Source organism: Mixophyes fleayi, chromosome 6 (assembly GCF_038048845.1).
Source record: "Mixophyes fleayi isolate aMixFle1 chromosome 6, aMixFle1.hap1, whole genome shotgun sequence".
Lineage (NCBI taxonomy): Eukaryota > Metazoa > Chordata > Amphibia > Anura > Limnodynastidae > Mixophyes > Mixophyes fleayi.
Window position 1 is genome coordinate 65,173,759 of NC_134407.1, and position 25,380 is coordinate 65,199,138.

General features: G+C 39.7%; 1 protein-coding gene across 1 annotated transcript in view; it reads right to left on the reverse strand.

Annotated features, from left to right (window-relative positions):
* Window positions 1-12,840: 12,840 nt before the first annotated feature.
* HLF (HLF transcription factor, PAR bZIP family member) overlaps window positions 12,841-25,380 on the reverse strand; it is a 33,292-nt gene continuing 20,752 nt past the window's right edge. The window contains exons 3-4 of the mRNA XM_075216749.1: window positions 22,140-22,360; window positions 12,841-18,568 (exon numbers count right to left, since the gene is read on the reverse strand). Of these exons, the coding sequence (XP_075072850.1) occupies window positions 18,350-18,568; window positions 22,140-22,360 (440 nt within the window). The 3' untranslated portion in view covers window positions 12,841-18,349. The remainder of the gene's footprint in view (window positions 18,569-22,139; window positions 22,361-25,380) is intronic.

Below are 25,380 nucleotides of genomic sequence, written 5' to 3' on the forward strand. Positions count from 1 at the left end.
AAAAAAGGAGGCGAAGTCGGAGGCAGTCAAGGAGGAGGGGGTAGGAGGAGGTGGAGGGGCCAGGAGAGTGCTGAAGGTAGCGAAGAGGCGGCTGGGGTCAGAGGATTGTGACGAGATGAGGGATTTAAAGAAAGATTGTTTAGCGAGTGAGAGGGCAGAGCTGTAGGATGAAAGGATGAATTTAAAGTGGAGGAAGTCAGCCAGGGAGCGGCATTTTCTCCAGTGGCGTTCAGCGGTACCAGAGCATTTTTGGAGGAAGCGGGTAAATTTGGAGTGCCAGGGTTGGGGTTTGGAGCAGCGAGGGTGGACAGAGTGGGCAGGGGCGACCGCATCCAGAGCAGAGGTGAGGGTGAGGTTGTAGAGGGAGACCACCTGGTTGGGGCAGGCCAGGGAGGAAAGGGGAGAGAGGAGCGTATCAAGAGAGGAGGACAGAGAGGCCGGGTTTGACAGAGCTGAAGATAAGGCAAGGAGGGCTTGGAAGACAAAACAGAAAATAAGGCAAGGAGTAACAGAACAGTGAGATAAAGAGGACAGAGAAGAATAGGTAAGAGTAAAAGCAGGGAGATAATAGCAATATGGAAGACAACAGGGAGACAATAGCAATGTGGAGGACAATAGCAATGTGGCATACAATAGCAATATGGAATACAATAGCAATATGGAATACAATAGCAATATGGAAGGCAATAGCAAAATAGAAGACAAAAGCAATATGGGAGACGATAATACACTTAGGGTGTGGAAGGCATGGAACAACAGGACAGTGAGATAGTAAGGACAATGAAACAGGTCAGAGTTAAAACTGGTAAAAATAGTAACAGGTAAGGGAAAAGTCAGGAATAAAAGAAACAAAGCAAAATAATGGCAGGTAAAATATTATAAAAACAAGACAAAATAATGGCAGGTAGAATAATATCAGGTAAAAATAAAACAGGTAAAGATTAAAATCCGGTAAGATAGTAACAGGTACCAACAAGTCTGAGGTGCAGGCAAAGGTGTAGATCCAGGGGGGAAAAGGAGAGTCACAGTGATGAAGACAAGAGCCACACTGAGGCGGTGAGGCAGAGTCACAGGCCCAGGGAGACGGTTGTGGAGAGTGGGAGGCTTCGAGAGGGGTGCAGGGCATCAGATGAGATGAGGGGAAGCAAGAACGTGGAGGCATCTGAGGAGAACAGGTGGGTCCGGAGTTCAGGTGGGCCCAATAGAACTAGGTGGAAGCTAGAAAGGAGGTCCCAACTACAGACTTTCCTGGGGTTGGTCGGGTACTACCAACGGTTTGTCCAAAATCTCACCACCCAAGTCGCCCCATTGACAGATTTTCTTAAAAAAGAACAATCAGACGGGTTAATTTGGTCTCAGTCTTCGGAGGTTGCCTGAGAAGACTTGAAAGACGCCTTATGCACCGCACTGGTACTACAAGCACCTAACTTTAGGGAGAGGTTCTTTCTCCCAGCAAATGCTTCTGGGGTGGGTTTGGGGGCAGTATGGGGGTGAAGGAAGAGGAGAGACCGGTTCTTTTCCTCAGCTCTAAACTGGAAAAGAAGTATGCTATGGTCAAACATGAGTGTTTGGCCATTAAGTGGGCAGAGGAGGCACCCGGTACTACCTACAGGGTAGAGAGTTCACCCTGGTTACCAACCACACTCCATTACAATGGATGCATACCAATAAGGAGGTGAATGCCAGGGTCACACAGTGGTTCCTGACATTACAACCTTTTAGCTTTATTGTAGAATATAGGCCTGGGGCTCTACATAATAATGCCGCACCTTGTCACAGAGAGATGTGCTTCCCAAGATGGCTGATTCGCCTGATTTGGCAAGGCCACAAAAGGGGGAAGTGTGCAAAAAAATAAATTTTTGCAAGGAAAAGAATCCACTTAGCAAAGTATGGAAAAGCTACGGGGAAAAGTATGTGGCAAAGAGGGCTATTTGCCACACCTCTGCAGCATAGAGTTAGGTAAAAACCCAAAGAGTCTCCATGTACAGGCTGTAGACAGGATTAAATTCCCAATCAGTCTTTCCCAAAGTACACAGACACACAGGTGCATGACATGGGTGTGATTGCGGCATCTGGTGGGCGGGGCTCCTGATGATGACAAGCAGCCAGCAATAGCTAGGGCTTGTGGGGGTAGTTGGTATGTCAGGAAGCCGTGGAATCTATAAAGTTTGTGTTATGCTATTTTATGCTGGAATAAAACAGCAACTGCTTAAGAGGCCTGTGATAAATGTACTATGCTCCAATTTGACAGCTGAATTTAAAACAGCAATGTCTTTAAGGGCAAATGTACTCCTTAAAGACATTGCCATTTTAAATTTGCCTGCCAAATTCGCAGAATATTGTCGAGTTTCAGAAATCGGAGCATAATATATTTACCCACTGCAATAAGGAGTCTCTTACTTGGTCATTTCTACAATACATTATGATATAACATTAGATTTATCACACCCCCCAGCAAGCCACATCATGCCCGCCCCAGCCACATCACGCACCCCCAAACACATCACGACACCCCCCCAGACACATCATGACAACCCCCCTAAATACATTATGACACCCTTCCAGACTCATTACGACAACCCCCAGACACATTATGACACCTCCAGCCCACTGACTGTACTTACCTATTCAGTGCTGGTGCTGTTTATCCAGGGTAGAAACTTCCTGCAAAGGGAAGTCTCGCGAGATTACCTATAAAATACTTAGCGGTTGATAACATAACTATAAACCCTTAATATTAACTTAATCTTAAATTGGGCAGCACGGTAGCTAAGTTGTTAGCACTTCTGCCTCACAGTGCTGGGATCATGAGTTCAATTCCCAACTATGGTCTTATCTGTGTGGAGTTTGTATGTTCTCCCTGTGTTTGCGTGGGTTTCCTCCCACACTCCAAAAACATACTGATAAGTTAATTGGCTGCTATCAAAATTGACCCTAGTCTCTCTGTGTGTGTGTGTGTGTGTGTGTGTGTGTGTGTGTGTTAGGAAATTTAGACTGTAAGCTCCAATGGGGCAGGGACTGATGTGAATAAGTTCTCTGTACAGCTCTGCGGAATCAATGGTGCTATATAAATAAATGGTGATGATGATGATATCTAATAAAGATGCCACAACGACTTGGCAAGTGAATTTGATTATTTAAATAACCGCACACTAAAATGGTGGAGGAAGAACAATGTACACAGCATTGGCAAACACTTACTACCAATCCGGATGTCTCATCATGGGTCACCCACCCTCGGGACATCAGTAATTATACACCATTTTGCCTGAGTGCGCCCTTATAATTTTTCCTTAAATTGGCACAATATTTCCAGGCATTCCAGAACCCAAACCCTTCTGGGCTAATCACAATGCACACCCGCCAGCCCCCAGGGACGGTACTTCTAGGCCAACTCTTCAATTGTAACGGCTTCCAAATGCCCCACTACCATCAATGTGCAATCCACTAAACTTGCATTCCAACTGTACAGTGTTCTCCTGCCATGCCCAAGACTGCACCAGCCACAGGACCATGGTCCCAGCACCGAGCCCATGTTCCAAGTGGCTCCACATACATCCGGAGCTACACTACTACACTAGCATCCGTACTAGATACCGAGCCCATGCACCATGTGACTCCTCATACCTCTCCTCCAGTCTAAATTTTCTGCCACACAAACACACACTATGGTGAGATATAGGGGTGCAAATATCTATGGGGTGTTTCCCAAATGTGAAGAAATACCTTTCATTTATCTATAATACTGGTCTTTTAATTGTATATCAATATTTTGCTGTTGCATCTCCAACACTTATACATACAGTTTATTACTTTCACTTGTTTTTAAATAGCACATCCTGATTAAAACAAGAGTGTCGCTAATACTGAGAAATCTAAGGTTCTCAGAAATCTGTTAGCACTTTATATAATGCTTTATAATACATTCATGTAACCAGCAGGTGTCAGTATTGCTATTCCAGCAAGAGGGGAGCTGAAAACATTTAACTAAGACTTCAACAAGCTAGGTTAGGTTTTGTACATACATACATGAATATATAAGTATACTCATTGAAGCTGCTGAAAGTATTTGGAATATATAGATATTTTGTTTAAAAGCCATAAAATCTTGACACATAGTTTATTATAAGATATGCAAAATGACCTGAATGTGAGAGAATCAGCAACAGCACTGTAGAGTCATGCTGTGATTAGTAGTGTTTGGGTATGATGACGCTATAAGTTGGCATAATGAGGCTGACTGTAAAGGTCATGGGGTAACTTTGCTGCCCAACTACCTGTATATGGTGGATACTTGGAGGTAAATGTATCAAGCTACAAGTTTCCGACGGGTTTGAAAGTGAAGCTGTTGTCCATAGCAAACAATCAGATTCTAGTTATCATTTATTTAGTATGTTCGACAAAATGGTAGCTAGAATCTGATTGGTTGCTATAGGCAACATCTCCACTTTTCAAACCCACCAGAAACTCCCAGCTTGATAAATTTGCCCCTTGGACTATGAGTCATTGGCATGGAGATGTATTGATTTCATTAGACATTGGGCTGTATAAAACATATGCTGGACAGTAGGTTCTAATGAGCACACTATTCATGTTTTCTATACTGTACAAATTATGGGGTCTATGTATTAAGGCAAATATGGATGAAAAAGTACCTAATTTATACTCTTTCCTCCACATTTGCCTTCTCTCACCCGCTGTACATGGCTGTCAAGTCAGGAGGCTGCACCAGGGTGTACATGAATGGTAATGCAATGGATCCTCTAAAGTGGCAGAGTATTAGTATTTGCAGCCGGAGGTCTTAGGAACTAGTCTTGAGTCACCTATCAGGGTCTTTTATTTTGCCAAGGATCCATGGATTTATTACAGATGAAAATCCTGGATGTAGATGAGAAAAAAGAGGGTAAATAAGGGTAGTGTAAGGTTTTTTTTATTTCAATTAAAATAATGTTTACTCTGGTGTCTGTGTACCCAGGACAAAATGGGGAAGTGGGAAGAGCCCTAGTGCTATCAGCATGGGGCTAGTTAAGCCTGGTGGGGTGGTCCGCATTTTTTTTTGTGGACCCAATCTCGCTAGGGAATCCAGCCCTGTGCTGACCAGCTCAGGGCTGGTTTGGCTTCCTGGCAGGGGGACATCATGCCGCAGGTTCCCCCGCTATTGTACCAAAGCCTAGTGCTGGTAGTAGTAAAATCAGGGAACCCCACCTGATTTTGCTACTAACAACCTAGGCTGGCAGCATTAGGGTTGGTTAAGTTGCTTGAGGTGGTGGGTGGGGGGTGTATTTAAATATAGTGATTTATGTTGATATTTTGACTGTCTACTTTACAACACTGTCTACATTTTACATGTTGACATTCTAATTGTGTAGAAATTATGAAAGTATACATTCTGACTGTCGACCTTTTAACTATGTCGATCTTATGACTGTAGACATTTTCCCTATTGACTATTCATACCCAATGAAGGGATTGAACCAGGAAAGAACTGTGTAAAGAAAGCTAATGGACTGAAGGGTATGAAGGAGGAGAGGGTGTTGGGAATGTGCTAGTGGGGAGAGTCAGGTTGAAGAGGTAAGTTAGAGGAGAGCATATAGTGGGGGAAAGAGAGCAAAGAAGTTTATTTGAATGCAGAGACTCCATCCCTGGTAGCTGGAGAGAATGAACTGAGGATGGATTAGGGAGTGTAGGAAAGGTCGGTAGAGTGTGTGGGTCTGGCATGATGTTCCACCTGTGTCTATGGGAGAGAGTGTCATGTTATTTAGAGTCGGTGGTATCCTAAGTGTGGTGCAGGCTCCAACATAAAAGTTACATTGATGTCAGTGAAAGGGTTAAATACGCTGCTGTTTAGTCTGTGACTTATACTTCAATATAAGACTTTAGTAACCATTTAGTAACCAGTGGTTATTACACGCTGCTTTACTGTAGATCTGCAGGAAACACATTACACTGACGATAGATGCATACACCACCTAAATACAGCACAAAATATGATCCGGTATAACCCTCCGCTGAAAACACACAGTAAAAGGAACTACATACACCACAGCTGAATGGTAAAAGGTTGTTCTAGGACCACTCATTTATTCTCCTGCACATCCATGTATAACCAGTTTTAAATAAGTACTGTGACACTGACACCCGGCATGTAGAAGACACAAACAACTTCTTGCTGAATAACGGTGCTTTTATTGTTCACATCAGTGGTCAAAATGGAAATTTAAAAGTGGCGGTGTAGAAATTTAGAAGTGGCGGTATGAAAAATGTCAGGGGAATGTAAGTGATTGAAAACACAGACAAACAGCACACTTTCCTTCAGGATGATACCAGACTGTAACAGATTCTGGATACTATATTACTAATCTTGATTAGCACTGGCTTACCTGAGGTGCGGAGTCTAACGATCTCCCCGGTGTTCACCAAGAACCGCCGCAAGGCGGGGTGGGCTTCGCTGCCAGGAGTCGCAGGTCGCGGTCCCCAGGTTCGCCTCAAGATGTAGTACAGCGGAGTGAAGCGGTGGTAGCGGAGTCAACAAGCCGGTTCGGTACACAGGAATGGAGTCAGGCAGAATCAGAAGGCAACTCGGAGTCAACAAGCCAGGTTCGGTACACGGGTCACAAGAATAGGAGAATGGTCAGCAAGCCGGGTCGGTACACAGGGATAGGAGAGCCAGGGAAGTCAAACAGGCAGACATCAGCACACAGGAGACACTGGAAACAGGAAGACACTGCAATCCATGAAGAGCAGGAGCCAGGAACAGGTAAGTGTTGCTCTGACACTCAGCGAGTGTCAGAGTGAGGTTTTTATACTGAAGGGGATTCAAAATCCCCGCCTCTAGGGTTGTGGTCATGTGACCGCCTCCGGGTGCGGTCACATGGTCCTGAATGCGGAAGTGCGGCTGGATGGAGCAGCGGGGATCAGGTAAGTCCGTGACACAGACGACCCTGACTCTGGCTAGGACACAGTCCTCTTGCCTAGTCACTGGCCACTGTCTGGCATCAGTCGCACTGCACAAAAGCACAATACAGGTTTAAATACTTTACAGTCCTTCTTCCCACTAGTTTGATTAACAGGTGACACTCCCACTTAGTCCTTAGAGAGGGGGTCTCTTCAGATGCTCTGTTTGATGCATCTCACTGCAGACACACCCAGTCACAAAAATACATCCAAACTACCTCCACCAAGAAAGTTAAATCACACTTTATACTTTTACTCTGTCACATATACATCTTTCACCTGCATATCTTTAACTTAGGTGCCTTTCCTGCAGACTCCCTGAGATATCACCAGTACCTTTGCAGGAGAGGTGTGGCAAAAAAAAAACACTTTTTGTCACAGTGCATTGAATCTCGTGAAACCTAAAAGCAATAAACAATATATAGGTGCAATTATTGAGTTCCATATGATTCTGGCTTTGACCATAGATTTTGTTTGTAACCAAATTTTGATGATCAGGCCAAACACTAATATGTGTGACCTGTTTCAATCCCTGCTACATTCATTTTTTAATAAGGGTAGTGATAGCTAACTGTAATCCAATGTTCCCACTCTTGCCCTCAAGAGACCCTAGCCATCATTGCTTTAAGAATATCCATGCTTGAGAACAGGAAGTTGAATACAAATGACCAATTTTTGGCACACATATTTTTCCATTGAGGGGCACTGGTAGAAGAGCCTCAGCAACTTGCTTGTATTTGTTATAGTTAACACAAATTAAATAAGAGTCTTTATTTTTTAAAGTCTTACACTAGCAGTTACCTAGTCAAAAAACTTCCAAGAAGACAAGACAAATAAGCTGTGTGTGTAGGTATAGTATAGGAGGTTATAGCAAATGATAAATTATTTCTTATTTCCTTTTTAATATTTGTGATCTTAAATAATTACCACACTGAATAAACTAAGTCTGCTGCAATACAATTATATTGGTCCTACTATGTTATGGTGGTTAATATTTAGAGGAGTAAACAAGTTTGATTAGTGGAATTTATTTTGATTTGTCTTCGAGATTGTCACGAGCCACGGCTCCACTACTGGTCGCCGCAGCTCGACTCTCTCTGCTGTGGACGTCCCGGCCGTCACCATGACAACCAGGACGTCACTTCTGCCTTCCTCGCCTCTGTTGCCTAGGCAACAACTGGGACGCTTGGTGCTTCCTGCCGCCGCGCCTGGCCAGCTGTCAAACAGCGGGCGTGTGTGTGCAGGGCTGTATAGCTCAGCCTTCCATGGCTAATTGGAGCATTGTTATTACAGCCACCTGGCTGATTATGGCAGCTAGGCACCCTGTGTATTCATTGGTCCACAGTACTATTTAAGGCAATGAGGACTGAGCCTCACTGCCGGTTATAGCGTTCTGTTCCAGTTAGCTGACCTGCTCCTGTGCTGTATTGATGAAAGCCATTGGATTGACTTCTGTGTATGACCTCTGCTTGTCCCCTGGATCTTGATACCTGCTTGTTGCCCTGACCTTCTGCATGTTACCTGGATTCGAATCTCCGCTTGTTGGCCTGATTTTCTGCCTGTTACCTGGACTAGTATCATCGCTTGTGGCCCTGAACCTGCTTTTATCTGACCTTCCCTCCTGTTCTCAGTTTAGACCAGTCAGACATTATCTCTCAGCTCGACAGCAGATCTCTGGCTTGTCCCTAACTCCGTGTTGTTACCTCCCACTCCTGTGTGCTGCTGTGTGACCATAAACTTGTACTACATTGAGTGTAAAATCTGGGGGCATCCGAGTACCTGTGAGCATAACCAGTCTCTACGGGAAAGGGGGCTGCTATGGGTGAAGACCTCTTCCACTAGTTCTACAAGTTTATGATGCACTGGTGGCCATAACAGAGATTTAGAAGATGTAGAAAAATTATACCATATACTGTGTATATACACCGATCAACCACAACATTAAAGCCATCTGCATAATATTGTGTCTAATATTGTGTAGGTTCCGTGTTGACGGCAAAACTCTGACCCCCTTGAGGCATGGACACCACAAGACTTCTGAAGGTGTCCTGTGGTATATGGCACCAAGACATTGGCAGCAGATCCTTTAAGTCCTGTAAGTTGCGAGGTGAGGCCGCTATGGCTCTGACTTGTCTTTCTAGCACATCCCACAGATGCTCGATCAGATTGAGATCTGGGGAATTTGGAGGACAGGTCAACACCTTGAACTCTTTGTTATGTTCCTCAAACCATTCCTGAACATTTTTTTGCAGTGTAGCAGGGCACTTTATCCTGCTAAAAAGAGGCCACTGCCATCAGCGAATACCAATACCATGAAGGGGTGTACTTGGTCTGTAACAATGTTTAGGTAGGTGGTATGTGTAAAAGTAACATCCACATGAATGTCAGGAGCCAAGGTTTCCCAGCAGAACATTCCCAGGGCATCTCAGTGCCTCCACCGGCTTGCCTTCTTCCCATAGTGCATCCTGGTGCCATCTCTTCCCAAGGTAAATGATGCACTCACACCCGGCCGTCCACATGATGTAAAACTAAACGAGATTCATCAGACCAGACCTTCTTCTACCATTACTCCTTGGTCCAGTTTTGGGGCTCACATGCCCATTGTAGATGCTTTTGGCAGTGGACTGGGGTCAGCATGGATCTCTGACCAGTTTGCGGCTATGCAGCCCCATATGCAGAAATTTGCGATGCACTGTGTGTTCTGACATCTTTCCATCATATAAGTACCTAGGATATGTAGAGAGGGAAGGGCATTTCTATATGTCGCACCAGTGTAGAGAGCATAGACCCATATTTGTATTGGTTTAGACGATATTACTAAATATACATTAAAGGGGTGCCACCTATGCAATGAAACAATTCGTATACACCAAAAAAAGAGAAAGTCTTTAATAGGTGCACTGTTGCTCTATATTCTATATAGAGAAGAGTAGAACCAACATAAATTAAAACTTAACATTTATTATCTGAATATATTGGCGAAATATAAAATAAAATAACTATTATAAAAAAACAGTATGTGCTCATGAAAATTCGCTGGATGCATCACTAAATTCCATAATGCCTATCTGCAGAGATGAACTATACCTATGCTAGTTGTCACAAATCTATATAGCTATAAATAGCTCCATAACCAAGTCTGTTAATGGGTTAATTCCAGGAAGGTAAGTCTCAATCTCCTAGCAGGTCTAATGCTGTATAAAAATAAATAAGTGTATTGCTACCTGCCTGGCTAGAGCTCCAACTAGCTTGGGGTCTGTTTGGAGCTATAGCTATATTTTCATTCAAAATATGATATGGTTTGTGAAGGCATCCAGCGAAACGCCGACGCGCGTTTTGCTGTGTGTGCTTAATCGTGGCCGTTTTTATAATAGTTATTTTATTTTATATTTCGCTGATATATTCAGAGAATAAAAGTTACGTTTTAATTTATCTTTCCATCATAGCCAGAATTAACTTTTTCAGCAATTTGTGCTACAGTATCTCTTCTGTGGGATTGGACCAGATGGGCTAGCTTTCACTCCCCACACGCATCAATGAGGCTTGGGCGCCCATGACCCTGTCACCGGTTCACAGGTTGTCCTTGATTGTACCATTTTTGTTAAGTACTAACCACTACATAACGAGAACACCACACAAGACCAGCAGTTTTGGACATGATCTGACTATTTTTGGAATGATTTTACCAAAGACTGAAAGTCACGATGATCATGGCGATTCATGCACACACACACCTACGTGATTTACCATCAGGGGGTAAATGTATCATGCTGAGAGTTGGATACTCATACTAAAGGACACCTATTTAAGGAGACCCATATCTAGCAGAGCAGAGACTGGTTGGTATCCTGAGATTTTTGGCTACTGAAAGGACACTGGTTGATATTAGTAGGTTAATTGGCTGCTATTAAATTGACCTTAGTCTCTCTCAGAGTGTGTGTGTGTGTGTGTGTGTGTGTGTGTGTGTGTTAGGGAATTTAGACTGTAAGCTCCGATAGGGTAGGGACTGATGTGAGTGAGTTTTCTGTACAGCGCTATAAAAATAGCTTCTGCTGATGATGATTATCTCAAGTACAGCACAGCTATTTCACCTATTCACTATTTAAAAACAAATATATGTATGGCTCAATATAGGGACTCTCACTGTTTTGAGTTGAGATCACCCTATTAGCAGAATTAGCAGAATCCATACATTTGCAAATGTGTGCAACTGAGACTTTGGCATTTTTATGTACAAGTAGAAATGGCAGTTCCTTTACCAGTTATAGCAGTGTGCTGGGGGATTTTCTCTGCATTTGTTCCTTTCAGGATAACCCCGCCATTTCAAGCCTCTGCTATGAACCTATAAATTGATTGAGCAACTTCCACTTCTGTACTATGATAGAAAGATGTCAGAACACAAATTGCACTGCAGCGTGCTGCGTATGGGGCTGCATAGTCACAGACTGGTCAGAGTGCCCTTGCTGACCCCTGTCAACAGTTGAAAGAGCCGATAAAGGGAACGTGAGCGGCAGAACTGAACCATGGAGCAAAAGAAGGTGTCCTGGTCTGATGAATTACATTTTCTTTTACATAATGTGGACAGATGGTTGTGTTTGCATAGTTTACCTGGGGAAGAGATGGCACCAGAATGCTCTTTGGGAAGAAGGTAAGCCAGCAGAGGTAGAGTGCAATGTTCTGCTGGGAAACCTTTGCTCCTGGCATTCATGTGAATGTTACTTTCACACATACCATCTACCTAAACATTGTTACAGACCAAGTACACCCCTCCATGGCAATGGTATTCCCTGATAATAGTGTTCTGTTTCAGTAGGATAATGCGCCCCGCCACCTAGCAAAAATTGTTCAGGAATGGTTTGAGGAACATGACAAAGAGTTCAAGGTGTTGACTTGGCCTCCAAAGTCCCCCTCATGCCACCAAAACATCTCTGACCCTTCAATGCATGGACTCCACAAGACCTCTGAAGGTATTCTGTGGTATCTGGCACCAACATGTTAGCAGCAGATCCTTTAAGTCCTGTAAAGTGCCAGGTAGGGAGGGGGAGGGGGAGAGGGAGAGAGAGAAAAATAAATATTACATAGTCCAATCTCTGACTATGCAATATTTTTTTTAAGTACTTTAAGTATTGGAAATACTGGAGTGCTATATATACATAAGCATCATAGTTTATTTATACTGTGCCATAGGATTTGTGCCACAAATTAAGCAGAATATAAACAGAACAAAATACAAATAAGGGACAATAGAACAGTATAATCAATACATGGTGAGACAATAGAGAAAGCAACTACATTAGAAGGCGCAACTTGAACAAAGGATGCCTTACAAAGAGGACGATGAGATAGGCGGTAGAGGGCAAAATTTATTAAAGTTAACATTCAAGAGGAGCAGGGAAGGAAACAGAAATGATAGGGTTGTAAAGAAGTGAGTAGAAGAGAAAGGTGGAGTAAGACAGAGGTGTTAATTAGGATGGGTTAGAGGAGCAAATGAAGACAATATGGCTCGAGGGAAAAGGAGTGGAAGGGGCAGGTGGAGCATAAGGAGGGAGCTGTCTTAGGATGGGCAGGGTGGGAAGCATGAGAATTTGAGTTCTGAGGGAGCACCTGAAACATTGGAGGCTGGGGGTGACAGAGCAGGGAGTTCCAAAGGTGGGTAGCTGCACAGTCGAATTCCTGAAGATGGGAGTGTGAGCCCGTGTTAGCCACTAAACACTATTGGACACCTAGGTAATCACCTGACAAGCGTTGGATAGGGAGGGGAGCTGGTCAGCTTAACATTTTTTATTGCAATATGTGGAATCAACATTCCCTGTTTTAGTACAGAGTATTGCAGAGAAGCATTATTAATAATGTTTATACACGTAAGAAAAACACATCAGAAGCAAACATCTTTAAAAGTTTATTATACATTACAAATAAACAAAGGAAATGAGTGGTGCCAACAAGATGTAATTTTGTAAAATAAAAACAAACAGCTCTTTGTAACTTTAAATCAGCAGTGTTCATTTATGGTGTTGTCTGTATTATACAATGGTTATCTCTCTTTTGGGTGATTATTTCCAATATTATATTCCTGGAAAACATTTATATGATTATAAAATGTAGACGCTAATATATACAAATACAGATAGCAGCTATTCCCATTCATTCCCAATTTGTGCTACTCATTACATTTCCATAGAAAAATAGAGTATGTTAATATTTAGGTTATGAGTTGGCTCAGAGGGCTGTGATATGCTATACATAGATATATATGCATCCTTTTCCATAAAAATACGAATCTTTAATAAAGTATTATATAATTTTAATAGTTAGTACATACCGAAAGCTGATGATCAGTCCCAAAAATGTATGAGTAAAAAGTTGTCAAGATGGCTCTTAGGCAACTTTCTGTTAATCAGGAATTTGTATTACCATATGCTGGATGGGTCTGTGTGTATAACTGATCATTCTACTAGAAAATCAGTAGTAACAACAAAATTACTGTGTAAGAAAAATAAAATAAGATACTAGAGTGGATGGATAACTGTTTCTTATATATGCTTAGGACAAATATTTAAAAGTGCCTATCGAGGACTATTCAATGAGGCTGGTAATCAAGAAGTGTTGACAATGACATTATGAAGCAAACTTTGCAAAGTACTATCCCACCCAACACTTACATCTGTGTCACACAATACAAGGCAACAAAATATACGCAAAAATAGCAGCAACCATCTCAAAATGACAGCAACCTCATATCTACTCCACATCATACAGTGGGAAGATATCATGGAGAATGAGACAGGAAGATGCGACAATCCCGCAATGTTGTCAAATCCCGGAGAGTAGGCCACCCTTCCGGATCCCGCTTCTCTTTCTTAAGAAGTGGACAGGGGCATTGATTACGTGATTCGTGTCTTTATGTCCCTTATACTTGCCCCTTGGATCTCCCCTCTGGGCAAGTATGTGTAAAATATATATTAAAACGAAACATCTTTGACTACATCTATTGATTGTACTGGGAAAGGACACATTAATTCCCATATACCCATTTTCATACAAGCGGTAAAGGACGAAGACTAATCAAACCATCTAGTAGCCGGTTCCTTCTGAAGTCGCTGATGCTCGATAGTAACCCTTGAAGTTTACTGCCCAATATAGCTTAAAACAACCAAATCAGTCAGCAAAACTTTAGTGATGTCTGATTTTAAAATTAAGCTTCATGTTACATTTAATAGTGTGTTAGCTATGATAATATTTTTTGCAATGCCTCTCTTACCATTGACAGCAGTGTTTTTGGCACTGTGCACTCAGAAGGGACAGCTCTTAAACTCAACTATAAAAGTGCTATGGTATATAGGTTCCATAATGAAGTGTTGAGCTAAGAAGTTTCCTTAACACTAAGAATAAAAGCAAATACTAGTAATAGATTTAACTGCTGAATTACCCCCTTCCGTTCTAACGTACCAAACTGTATGTTTCAAAATGGAAATTCAAAGACTTAATATTGTAGCACCAATGATGCATTACTTAACCATATTACAATTTGTCAGTGACAAATAAGCATACAATGTATGGCTCATTTGCTATATGAAATGCAGTAAGAAAAACAAAATATGATCCTAGACCTAATTCATGGCCATGGTAAGGTTTTGTTTTGTATTATGTTTTTCTGTTGTCTAAGACCTCAAAGACTAAACTGAAATGTTTGAGTAAAAAGCAAAATAAAAAAAACCCATATCCAATGCAGACAATTTCCTAGGTGTATAAAAGAAAACACCGCTATATAGTATATTCTCTACATGGAAAAGGCATTCTATATCACTAAATAATCAGTGTCGTGTGTGTTAGGGAGGTACAGAAAATGTGCTAGCTTTAAGCAACATGGAAAGCTAGGAAATTTTTAGATAGCTTTTGGTACACAGTACATAATATTAAAAACATTCTTTTACACGTATGGGTTGCATATTGTCACTGTGTTGAATGTTATTTGCTACATATGACAGCGAGCCTGGAGAAATATCTCTCCGTGATTGCAGCTTCTTATTGGCCCACACAGTCATACCCCCTCCACAGCTTCGCACAGCTCCCGGGCTTGTACATAGAGCTGGTATGGAGACCATTGGTTAAGTTGATTGTTTTTCACCTTAACTAGTAGTGCAGCTTTAAGTATCTAGCTTAAGTTTTTTTCTTTTTATATGAAACATCTATATTAAATATTTAATAGCATTTTTCTGATAACTCTCATTCAAAAGCTGCCTTTTGTTAAACATAATAAAGCATAAAAACGTTTTTTTTAGCTGAATTACAAACTTTACATATTAAAGAAAAACATCTGTACAATATATTATATTAATACATATAAACTGTATATCTCCTCTGTATTTTTAGACTATATTCACTGTGCAAAACAACTCAAAATGTATCTTACCCCGGGCTGTACACTCAAACAATATACATCTTACAAAAGTCTATGGAAAATCATTAAATTATTTAGATTAACCACAGTATAAGACAACACCATTACTTTCCTTATATCACATGTCTCTTACATTCAATCTGCTATAAAAGCAAGCTAAGGGTCCAGTATGCAAATATGACAACACAAAATGAAATATGACACGGAGTTGCTGCTGGAAAGGAAAGGACTTTTTTTAAGTGTCCATACAGATTTGAAAATATTTGAACCATTCTAAATAGAAGCTCAGCCAGTTTGCTATCACAGCAATGGCAGCAACAAAATGGCTGGTAAATGAGGGTGATTGTGTTATAAAATACTAATATGTGGTTAATATCTGTAATTTCATGAGAAGAATATATGTCAAACATTTTGCCAGTGTTTTCGGTATAAACTTTTATATCAATAAACATTTTAAGTAAAAAACACTAAGTTAAGACTGATCTGATAAAGACAACTGTAAAATGACTACCCTTTGGAAATAATATGTAGGTTCTGGGGGTAAACGTATCAAGCTGAGAGTTTCTGGTGAGTTTAAAAAATGTGGAGATGTTGCCGATATCAACCAATCAGATCTTAGTACAGTATTATTTAGTACATGCTACAAAATTATCTAGAATGTTGTTATAGGCAATATCTCCACTTTTCAAACCCACCGGAAACTCTCAGCTTGATACATTTACCTCGCTGGTCTCTTAGGAATAGAAAAAATGCAGTCCTTAGTTGTGTATATATTTCGTTCCTAACACTACAGCCCCATTATTACACAAATGATCAAAATTTGCACAGGGCATGATTTTGCTTTTCTTATGATTTACACAAAAATAATATTTTGCAAATCAAAGTCATCATTGTCACAGCCACTAGGTTTAAAATGACATCACAAAGAAAAGATAGTTTGTATCTGTAAACAATAAAAGCACAGAGTGTGTTACAAAAAGAAAAAACTGTACACGCAAATATTAGGAAATATTGGGAAATGGAACACTTAAGAAAAAGGCTTTTGTGAAAGGTGTAAATGTGAACAATTAATCTTGGTCAGAGCTGCAACATTTTATAAGACTATTAGATCTCATTAGTAGCAGTGATAACATATATGCATCATGTAATTATAACTGAATAACTACACGATTTAGCAATAATAAATATGTAATGAGTTAGCATAGATACGTATTGGCAAGATGGGGATATGCCATCAATAAACCAGTGTTTTACATCAAAAAGCCCAAAGTATCAGTTTTGTAGCTAGCCACCTCCTTATAAGAAATAATGATCTTGCTGCTAAAGGGAGGATGGTTTTTTTTGTTTTTTGTTTTTAAATACAGTGCTTCCAACATCTTCTTTAACAAACAATATCACTGCTATTTTTCGAATAGATCTGCACTGCTTGCAGTCAATTGCATTTTTTTCCCGACTATCCATTTTTTATAAATAAATGTTAAAGGGATTATTTGACTTGATGAGGTGTTTGAAACATTTATGAGATTTTACAATTTAGTTGGAACCACTTATAAACACATTTTGCAATGATATACCTTACTTATAAATGAACACATTATGATAGGCTTACTGGACTGATGGACAAGCCAATGCTTACAAGACTAATATTTTGAACCGTCACTTTTATAATGGCTTTGTTCTTACAAAGCTAAAACATTTTGGGTAAAAATTGTCAAATTGGGTGAGCAATTAAAAAAAAAATCATGTTACACTAATGTCTCACTCAAGCAACCTATTTCATTTTTACTTTTGTTCTGAGACTAGAGATTTTATGTCTGGTCATAAGCAAATGGTAACTGGCAATTTCAATTTGTAGAGATAGCTAAATCTGCTTATCTCTTCAACATACTGTCCTTATCTGTTTGATAGATGTTATAAAACAATCAGTTATTTATCAAATAAAATCACTAAACCCTGTAAAACCAGGTCAACTATACAGTTTAAAAATATTTCGGTAGAGAACATAAAAATACAGACAAGTCATAATACTCTCCATCCTAAAATGAAGACATTGGGGGGGGGTGGGGGGTAAGGATTTTGTCTTGAGGCAGTAAATTCAAAAAAACAGGAAAGTGGTTCATTGCTCAATGTGGTTCAAATTCAATGGCTCATTTCAAACTGTCCTCCTTTTTACAATGTAGTCTGAGGTGTTTTAGAACTAATGAGAAGCATGTTAATTATCTACAGAGAGAAAATGTAGTTATCAGGACACTCCAACATAAATCTCCAATAAAAGGAATTTTTTAAATAGGTTATTGAAGCCAGCAAAGTGTATGCAAGTGGCATGTGGAGTGATAACTGTTATTGCTTTAGGCATATGTAAAGTGCAATAATTAACCATTAAGCTCCTGTAAATCCTAATGATTTCTGTCAAAAAAAGGGAAAATATCAAAAATTCAAACCAAGGAAATAAATCTTCCATTGAACACTCCTGTCATACTGGCTGTTATACAAAGAAAAGGAAAAAAAAAAAACTTTTGACACTATATATTTTAGATACACACATTTTGCATTTGTTGCTGACTCAGAGAGACATATGGTGATTGGCATACTGAAACAAAAAGTACCTATGATGGAGAAGGGTTGTGTAGTAATCTGAACTGTGATGTTAAGAAAGTCTAACAGAAAAAGTTCTTCTTGCTCCAAGCAGGTTGAGTGTCAAGACAATTTAAATCCAAATCAAATTGGTAATTCACTTTCTACAGCATTCTTTTAGTACAGTCAAGATAAGTAGTACCCTTCTATGAAGAGCGTTAGAGTATACAAAGTGCTAAGACAAACACACATATAGAAATAAAAAAAAAAGAAATAACAGTAAAAAATAAAATAAAAGAGTAATTGCAAGTCTGTTTCTTTTTTCCAGTAAAGTGCTGATAACAGAATTAGGTTGGTATGTGTTTAGTGCTACACGGTAGGGATGAAGGTGTCCATGCGTTTCAATAGCCAAAGAGGGCCTTACGCAGGTCCATGACGGGTTTCATACTTTGCCAAAATGTTCTTGCATTTGCCAAGCTCTTTCCGAAGGTCAGCAACCTCCGATCGTAAGGCAGAATTCTCCTTTTCAAGGAAAGAGGCTCGGATAGCAATCTGGTTCTCTTTTAGTCTTCGTGCGTCTCTTGACCTCTTGGCAGCCATGTTGTTCTTTTTGCGCCTTGCCCAGTATTTTTCATCCTGCTCATTTGTTCAAAGACAAAAGAAAACAAGATTTTAGATTTTGGAATAAAGGAAGAAAGAACAAAAGGCACAAGGAATACTAAAACAACCACTATTAAATCCATGTTGCAGGCTCAGCCAATACTCAACTAGTCATTAGTTCCTCTTGAACTGGATGGCTAACAATAGATTGATACACAAAATGGCTGTTTTCACTATGTATACAATAAATACATATTTCATCTGTAATTGGCCTATTTATTTATTTCAATGCTTTGCTTTCTCACTCCCAATAAACACAGATAATTGCAACTCTATTTTACTTTTTAAATACGAGTGTAATGAAGTACTGTAATATTGCCTTGGTGGAAGTGTCATAAACAATAGGCAGACTAATACAGTGAGAATGCGATGTATAACTTGTGCAGGGACACTGCATATCCTGTTTACAGACCACTTCTTGAGATCCACAATACACAATTTTAGATTCTCTGGCAATGACAGCCTAGAGAATTCATTTTTGTGAAACTAGGTAGATGTTCTTAGTTTTCTACAAGGCAGTGTGAAGCACTGGGTTAAGTCCTGATCTGTAATACTACATTACGTGGAGTGTTATTTACTATAAAAATGGTAAATATGGAATTGTGTTGTAACTTATAGCAACTAATCAAACGTTTGCTTCAACTGTTTAATTTACACTTGATTAATCAAGGCTTGTTGGTTGGTTGCTGTAGGTTAGTGCAACACTTAAACTTAGTCTCTTAAAATCATATAGGCATTTCACTATAAAAACAAATTGAGTAAAAGAAAATTCATACATTTGTAAATTTGTGCAACTGAGACTTTGGCTGTAAAGAAAATAGCAGCTCTTTTACTGGTATAAAACAGGGTGTTGGGGTAGTTTTCTGTGTGAAAACAAGTTCAGTAACAAGAGAGATTAATCATTGTTGATTACTACATATGAACCAATTGATCTGTTCTCCAGCATCATAAACAATGTAACAACCTTTAACTGTTTAGAAAAGTATAAATTCAATTCCACTAATGGCAGTCCCTGTGCTTGCTCGCAAACCCCCCAGGTATAGACTTACTATTATCATTCAACACATTATGTTTACCTGAAAAATACAGCTGACCCAAATTTAATCTTCAATATTCCATCTAGTTAACCTCACACAAAATCAGCTTTGAAGCAATTAATTATGCAGTCACCAGAGTCACATCCAGCCTTATTTTGACAAATTGCAAAAGTAAATCTTTTAATCCAGCTCTGCTCAAGCCAAGGTTGGCAATCTGATATCACGTGCCTTAGAGAGGCGATTCACTGGCTTAATCTCCCCAACCTGTCCCTAGAATCAAACAGCCAATCAGTCTCCTGTAATAGAACAGTGAGCCAGGATTAAATACTCTGATAAGTGACCAGAGCAACCGCTGAGATTAAAGCAAAACAGAGTCACTCTACTTCATTTGCAGGGATATTTAAATGGTTGGCTGGTGTCGGATTACAAAACAATTCTAAAATGTTTTTCTTTTTCTCTTCCAAGATAAAGTGAATTTATATTGTCCCCAATGAATCAGGTCCACGTGCAAACAAAATACAGCAAAAAAGCTTTAATTATCTCACAATTTATAATGCCACAACATTAACTACTCACATGCAAGTACTGAAGCTATCTGCCACACTGAGATCCAGTGTTCACTAATGTCAATAAAGAGCGCCTAAAAATAACTTATTATCAGTCATCATAAGCTATTTTAGTATAAAATGTATACTGTCTCAACCTTTACAAGGATGTCAAAACAGGTTTAGTCATTCTGCCACTTGCCATTTCAAATGGGCACATCTTATAGTATGGTCGCCTTGTGAGAAGAGCTCATCACATGGCAGGCTACGCCTGTGTGGTTTGGAGTGAGTTCTCCATCTGTATCACTCCTCAAAGTGCTACCTCATTTAAACAACAACAACAAGCTCTATTCACCAAGTCACATGCTGGCCTATAAGATTTAAGTGGAGCAGTCTCACATTTACAAGTCTCAAGCAAAATCTTAAAAACCAGTCTGTTCACAAAAGATGATGACCATACGGTAGAGTTTGGTCATGTTCAAAAGGGCTAGCTCTTTAATCCGTCTCTCATATGTTCCATTGTATAAAAACAGAGTATAGATACTTATATAGAAAATTTGCTGAACTCTATGACACAGTAGTACAGTGCACACTAGCAGCCTTACCAAATGCATTAAAGAGCAAAGATGGGGAAAAGTAGAACATATCCAATTTCACCACATCACTGTTCTTTGATAAAGCACTCATGGCTACGGTTACAATTCAAATTGCTCACCCTTAAATAAAAAGCCCTGCATCCCTTAATACATCTCAAACCTCATTTCAAAATATTCTCCCTCTTGCCCTCTTAGATCTACCTCTGACCTGCACCTTGCCTCTGGTAACCACCTCTCACTCCCATCTACAAGACTCCTCCCTCCTGCTGTTACCCACAACCAATCAAACCAGTGCCTTCAAATTTTTAGATGCTTTCTAAAAATCCATCTCTTTATTAGAGCCTACCCTACTCCTGCTGGTGCTACTCACCAATGCACCCTCACAACTGTCCCAATCTCCACTCTGAGCCACACTTATTCTTCTTGTTTCAGCTGAGCCTTCTTCCAATTAGAATGTAAGATCTCTCAATAGCAGGGCCCTCCCTACTCTTTTCATACTTGCATTTCTATTTTCTAACATGTATATCCTCTTTTCCACAGGAGCACTGTGGCGCTTTACAAATCTACGATAATAATAATAACAATAATATTAATAATAATAATAATAATAATAATAATAATAATAATAATATATGCATTGTGACAAAGGGAGAGGTTTGTAACAGGGTTTGAAAAGATGAGTTAGGTATTTGCTGGCAGTCTGCAGAGAAAGGCTGCAAACAGAGTTACACATTTGTGGGAAGCACGGTGGCTAAGTGGTTAGCACTTCTGCCTCACAGCGCTGGGGTCATGAGTTCAATTCCTGACCATGGCCTTATCTGTGTGAAGTTTGCATGTTCTCCCCGTGTTTTCGTGGGTTTCCTCCGGGTGCTCCGGTTTCCTCCCACACTCCAAAAACATACTAGTAGGTTAATTGGCTGCTATTAAAAATTGACCCTAGTCTCTCTCTTTCTGTGTGTGTTAGGGAATTTAGACTGTAAGCTCCAATGGGGCAGGGACTAATGTGAATGAGTTCTCTGTACAGCGTTGCAGAATCAGTGGTGCAATATAAGTAAACTGTCTTTTTCTTTTATGTGTGTGACCGATGTCAGACAGTGGCCAATGTCTAGGGAGCTGGTCGCTGTTACTTTAGCATTAGAGTCACCTGGAAAGATTGTGCAACCTTTATGCTATGAATTACTTTGCCATCCTGACAATAAAAAGCAAAGTAAAGGCAATAAGGTGCTTGTGTGTGCCCAGGTCACAGCACATACACATTTATATACTCACAATTTAGGTCTCACATGTGAACAAGACAGTACTGAAAGCTACTAAGTGGCTACTACAATTCACCACACTATCACTGTAATCCTATACACCGTTTCCAACTTACCTTCAGATCATCAGGGATGAAGATCTTACGAGCCTTCTTAATCATTGGCTGTGGCTTTAGCTCCTCCTCTGAGAACTTGTGTTTTCGTGGGTCAAACATCTCCTGCCCTGGGATGCTGGAAAGGGCAAGATCTGCAGGGTCTGGTTCATATCCCACTGCCACTTGAATAGATTCTGGGTCAATTGGGCTTGGGGTGTTGCGGTTTGAAGGTAAAATTTGACCTGAAAGAAAGAGACCCAATAGATTTAATTTAGCTCACATCACTAATGTAATAAAACTTTTCTTTACTGCCTATACCTTTTATTTTATCCTTTTGTCCTTTTACCCATTTGTCCGAAAGATGTGGGATATGGATTTTCGCCATGTGAAATGTATATGGATGGGAGGACTGCTCAATTCCCCTTTGCTGTTCAACAGTTGCAATAGACTGTAGAACAATAGTGCATTTTACCATCATACTTCATATGAAATTTTAGGATTTAGTTTTCCTTTGAGTCATGTGCATATGTTTTACCAAATACATGCAGAAAGATAGCATGGAAATATAGGTTGCTTATAAATGGCTCAGTACTCAAAATATTGCTTAATCTCAATGTGTTTTGTAAGACGCAGAATCTAGCAAAAGCAACGAGATTGAAAAATAGGATGACAATGACCTTTGTACCCTTCACAAACTAAGCAGTCTACACACCATGGCTAATAAACAGAATTTTTTTCTTTTCTGATTCACAAAGGCAATTGTACATAAATCCAGCACATTTAAGCAGAGCACTGCTCTATTTTCTACCTTGTTGCTATGAGATATTCTCCAGAAAATATGTATGGTTGATATAATTGTGTTTTAGTTTCTAACCCATTTAAATGGGGAATTATAAAAATCAAATAAATAAAAGCTGCAAATATTTGAATTAAGTCGTACCAAATGTACTATGTTTAATATTCCGGGTATGCAGCCTGCACTATTCTTGTGCACTTAACAACATGGTTCCCATGACATGCAACAAATGAACATACTGATGGATGCATGTAAAACACATATGCATTCTAGACCCATTCATTTGTAACATCCAAATATATGTGCCATAACTCTCTCAGCATGTACAGTACCACTCTACAGAGAGACAACATAATGGCAGCTCACAGTCAGCAAATATTGGAATTTAGAACTGTTGCAAGTCAATTAAATATTCCAGATGGTCACTTGAATGAATGGATGCCACTTAGATGGAGTTCAATTGGCCTTTGGTCCACTTTAGTAAATATTAACTAAGTATTGCTTATTATTTTGCAGAACAGTACCACACCCATTGTGGAGTCACAGTGATGTGAAGTGCTTTGTATATCTTTGTTAATGGAAATCAGGGTTTATAATCATCATGACTGTGACTATATAGGAGCTATTACTACTGTGTTAAATGTAGAATTCCCATGCTTACCTGTAATAAAGCAAACTACATGGCATCTCCCACCTTTTCTGCATATATACAGATGAGTTCTGTGTCCATTTAAACCCCTGTACAATAAAGCAGTTATAAAACCCAAAAGAGTCTGGCACATAAATCTTGGTTTTAGCCCACTGGGCAGAATAATAAATAGCTAATGTAATCTAAAATATCTGGCACTTAACAAGTCACTCTATAATATAATATCTCACATATAATGCTCTGTTCAGTTCATTTCTTAGGGTCATACTTGTGTAAATAGTTCCCATCATACCCATGCCCTCATCATGTGTATAAATCCTCATAGAAAAGATTTAATCAAAATAATAGCAATTATAAAATGTTATAATTACATATAGTTTGCATTGTTATCTATTTGTTTGGGTTACATTGTGCATTGGAATAACGGCTGCTAAATGTTGGAGCTACCACAGGTATCTTTGTAGCCTTTTTCTCATTTAGTGGCTTTTTACTTTTGCAAAACTATAGACCAGTGCATTGGGTGCATTATCATCATATCTAATAACGTTAGGATGTGGTGATGACCCTAAGATTACTATTACAGAAGCATAGGGAACATTATGCTTTGCATGTCGCCATCCCTTTTATTGTGACATGCCTGTTGGCTGTGCTCCATTCCTAAGAAAACTGGGCTTATTGCCATGAGATTTCTGATGCCCAAAATAATGTATATTATTCCGACCGATACTTTCATGGTCTATTGGCCATCAGCACCATCTGTATACTTTCATCCAAGTGTACATTTAAAAACTTAATTAATGCTGTAAAAAACCTTAATTTATTATAATATCTCCAACTCATGATCTCCTCTCTTCTCTTAACTAGCCTAGAGACAGGAAGAAAAGAATATATGTATACTTTTTAGACTAAACACTATTTTTTTTTTTGCTATGTCCTGAATCTTTAGTAATTTCAGTAAAGGTTTCCTGAGTTCCTCACAACTTTGAAGCAGGTTTACCATTGTCTGCCAGCAGAGGGTGTAAGTCAGTTAGGTTATCGCTTAGACACATCAGTGAGCTGAACTGTCATTAAACAGATGAAAATCCTGATTAAAAACTTTTTTCTGGAGGCAGCAATCAAACAGAAAGGGTAGAGAAAGCAGCCTGATTAAGGAGTCGTCCAAGTGCTTGATTGGCGTGACTGTGAAATTTGCCAATGACAGAAATAGCTTTGATGCAATCACATGATCTCTTCAAAGAGTAGATACATTTGATTTAATCCACGCTTAACCTGTTCTGCACCAGAACACTAAAAGTGAAGATAGTCCCCAATATACCGCTGAACCAATACATTGTATTGAAGATGCTGCCCAAACACACAGAGGGCCTATTTATCGATCACATTTTTCATTGAAATCCATATATTAAAGTATCCTCTTAATTTATGACTAGGGCAGGCCTTGCTACTCTGTGGCTTTCCAGGTGTTGTGAAACTAGAAGTTCCAGCATGCCCTGGCAGCTGTCAACTGGCTATCTACTGGCAAAGCGTATTGGGTCTTGTAGTTTCACAACAGCTGGCGAGCCACAGTTTGGCTATCGGCATCTCTTTAGTACTATATTCAGAAAAAGGACTCTTATGTATTAATGAGCATAGAGACACAGTGTTTCTTTTTTGGAGCAGAGCAGCACCATATATAATACTAGCAGGGTCACCCGGCGTTGCGAGAGTCCCATTTGTAATGTGTATCAGTTTTTATATATTAGCCAATTATTTGATAAATAGACCAAAAATACTATTTAGAAAATAAGATTTGTTGCTTTGTCGCGTTGTGGCGAGGT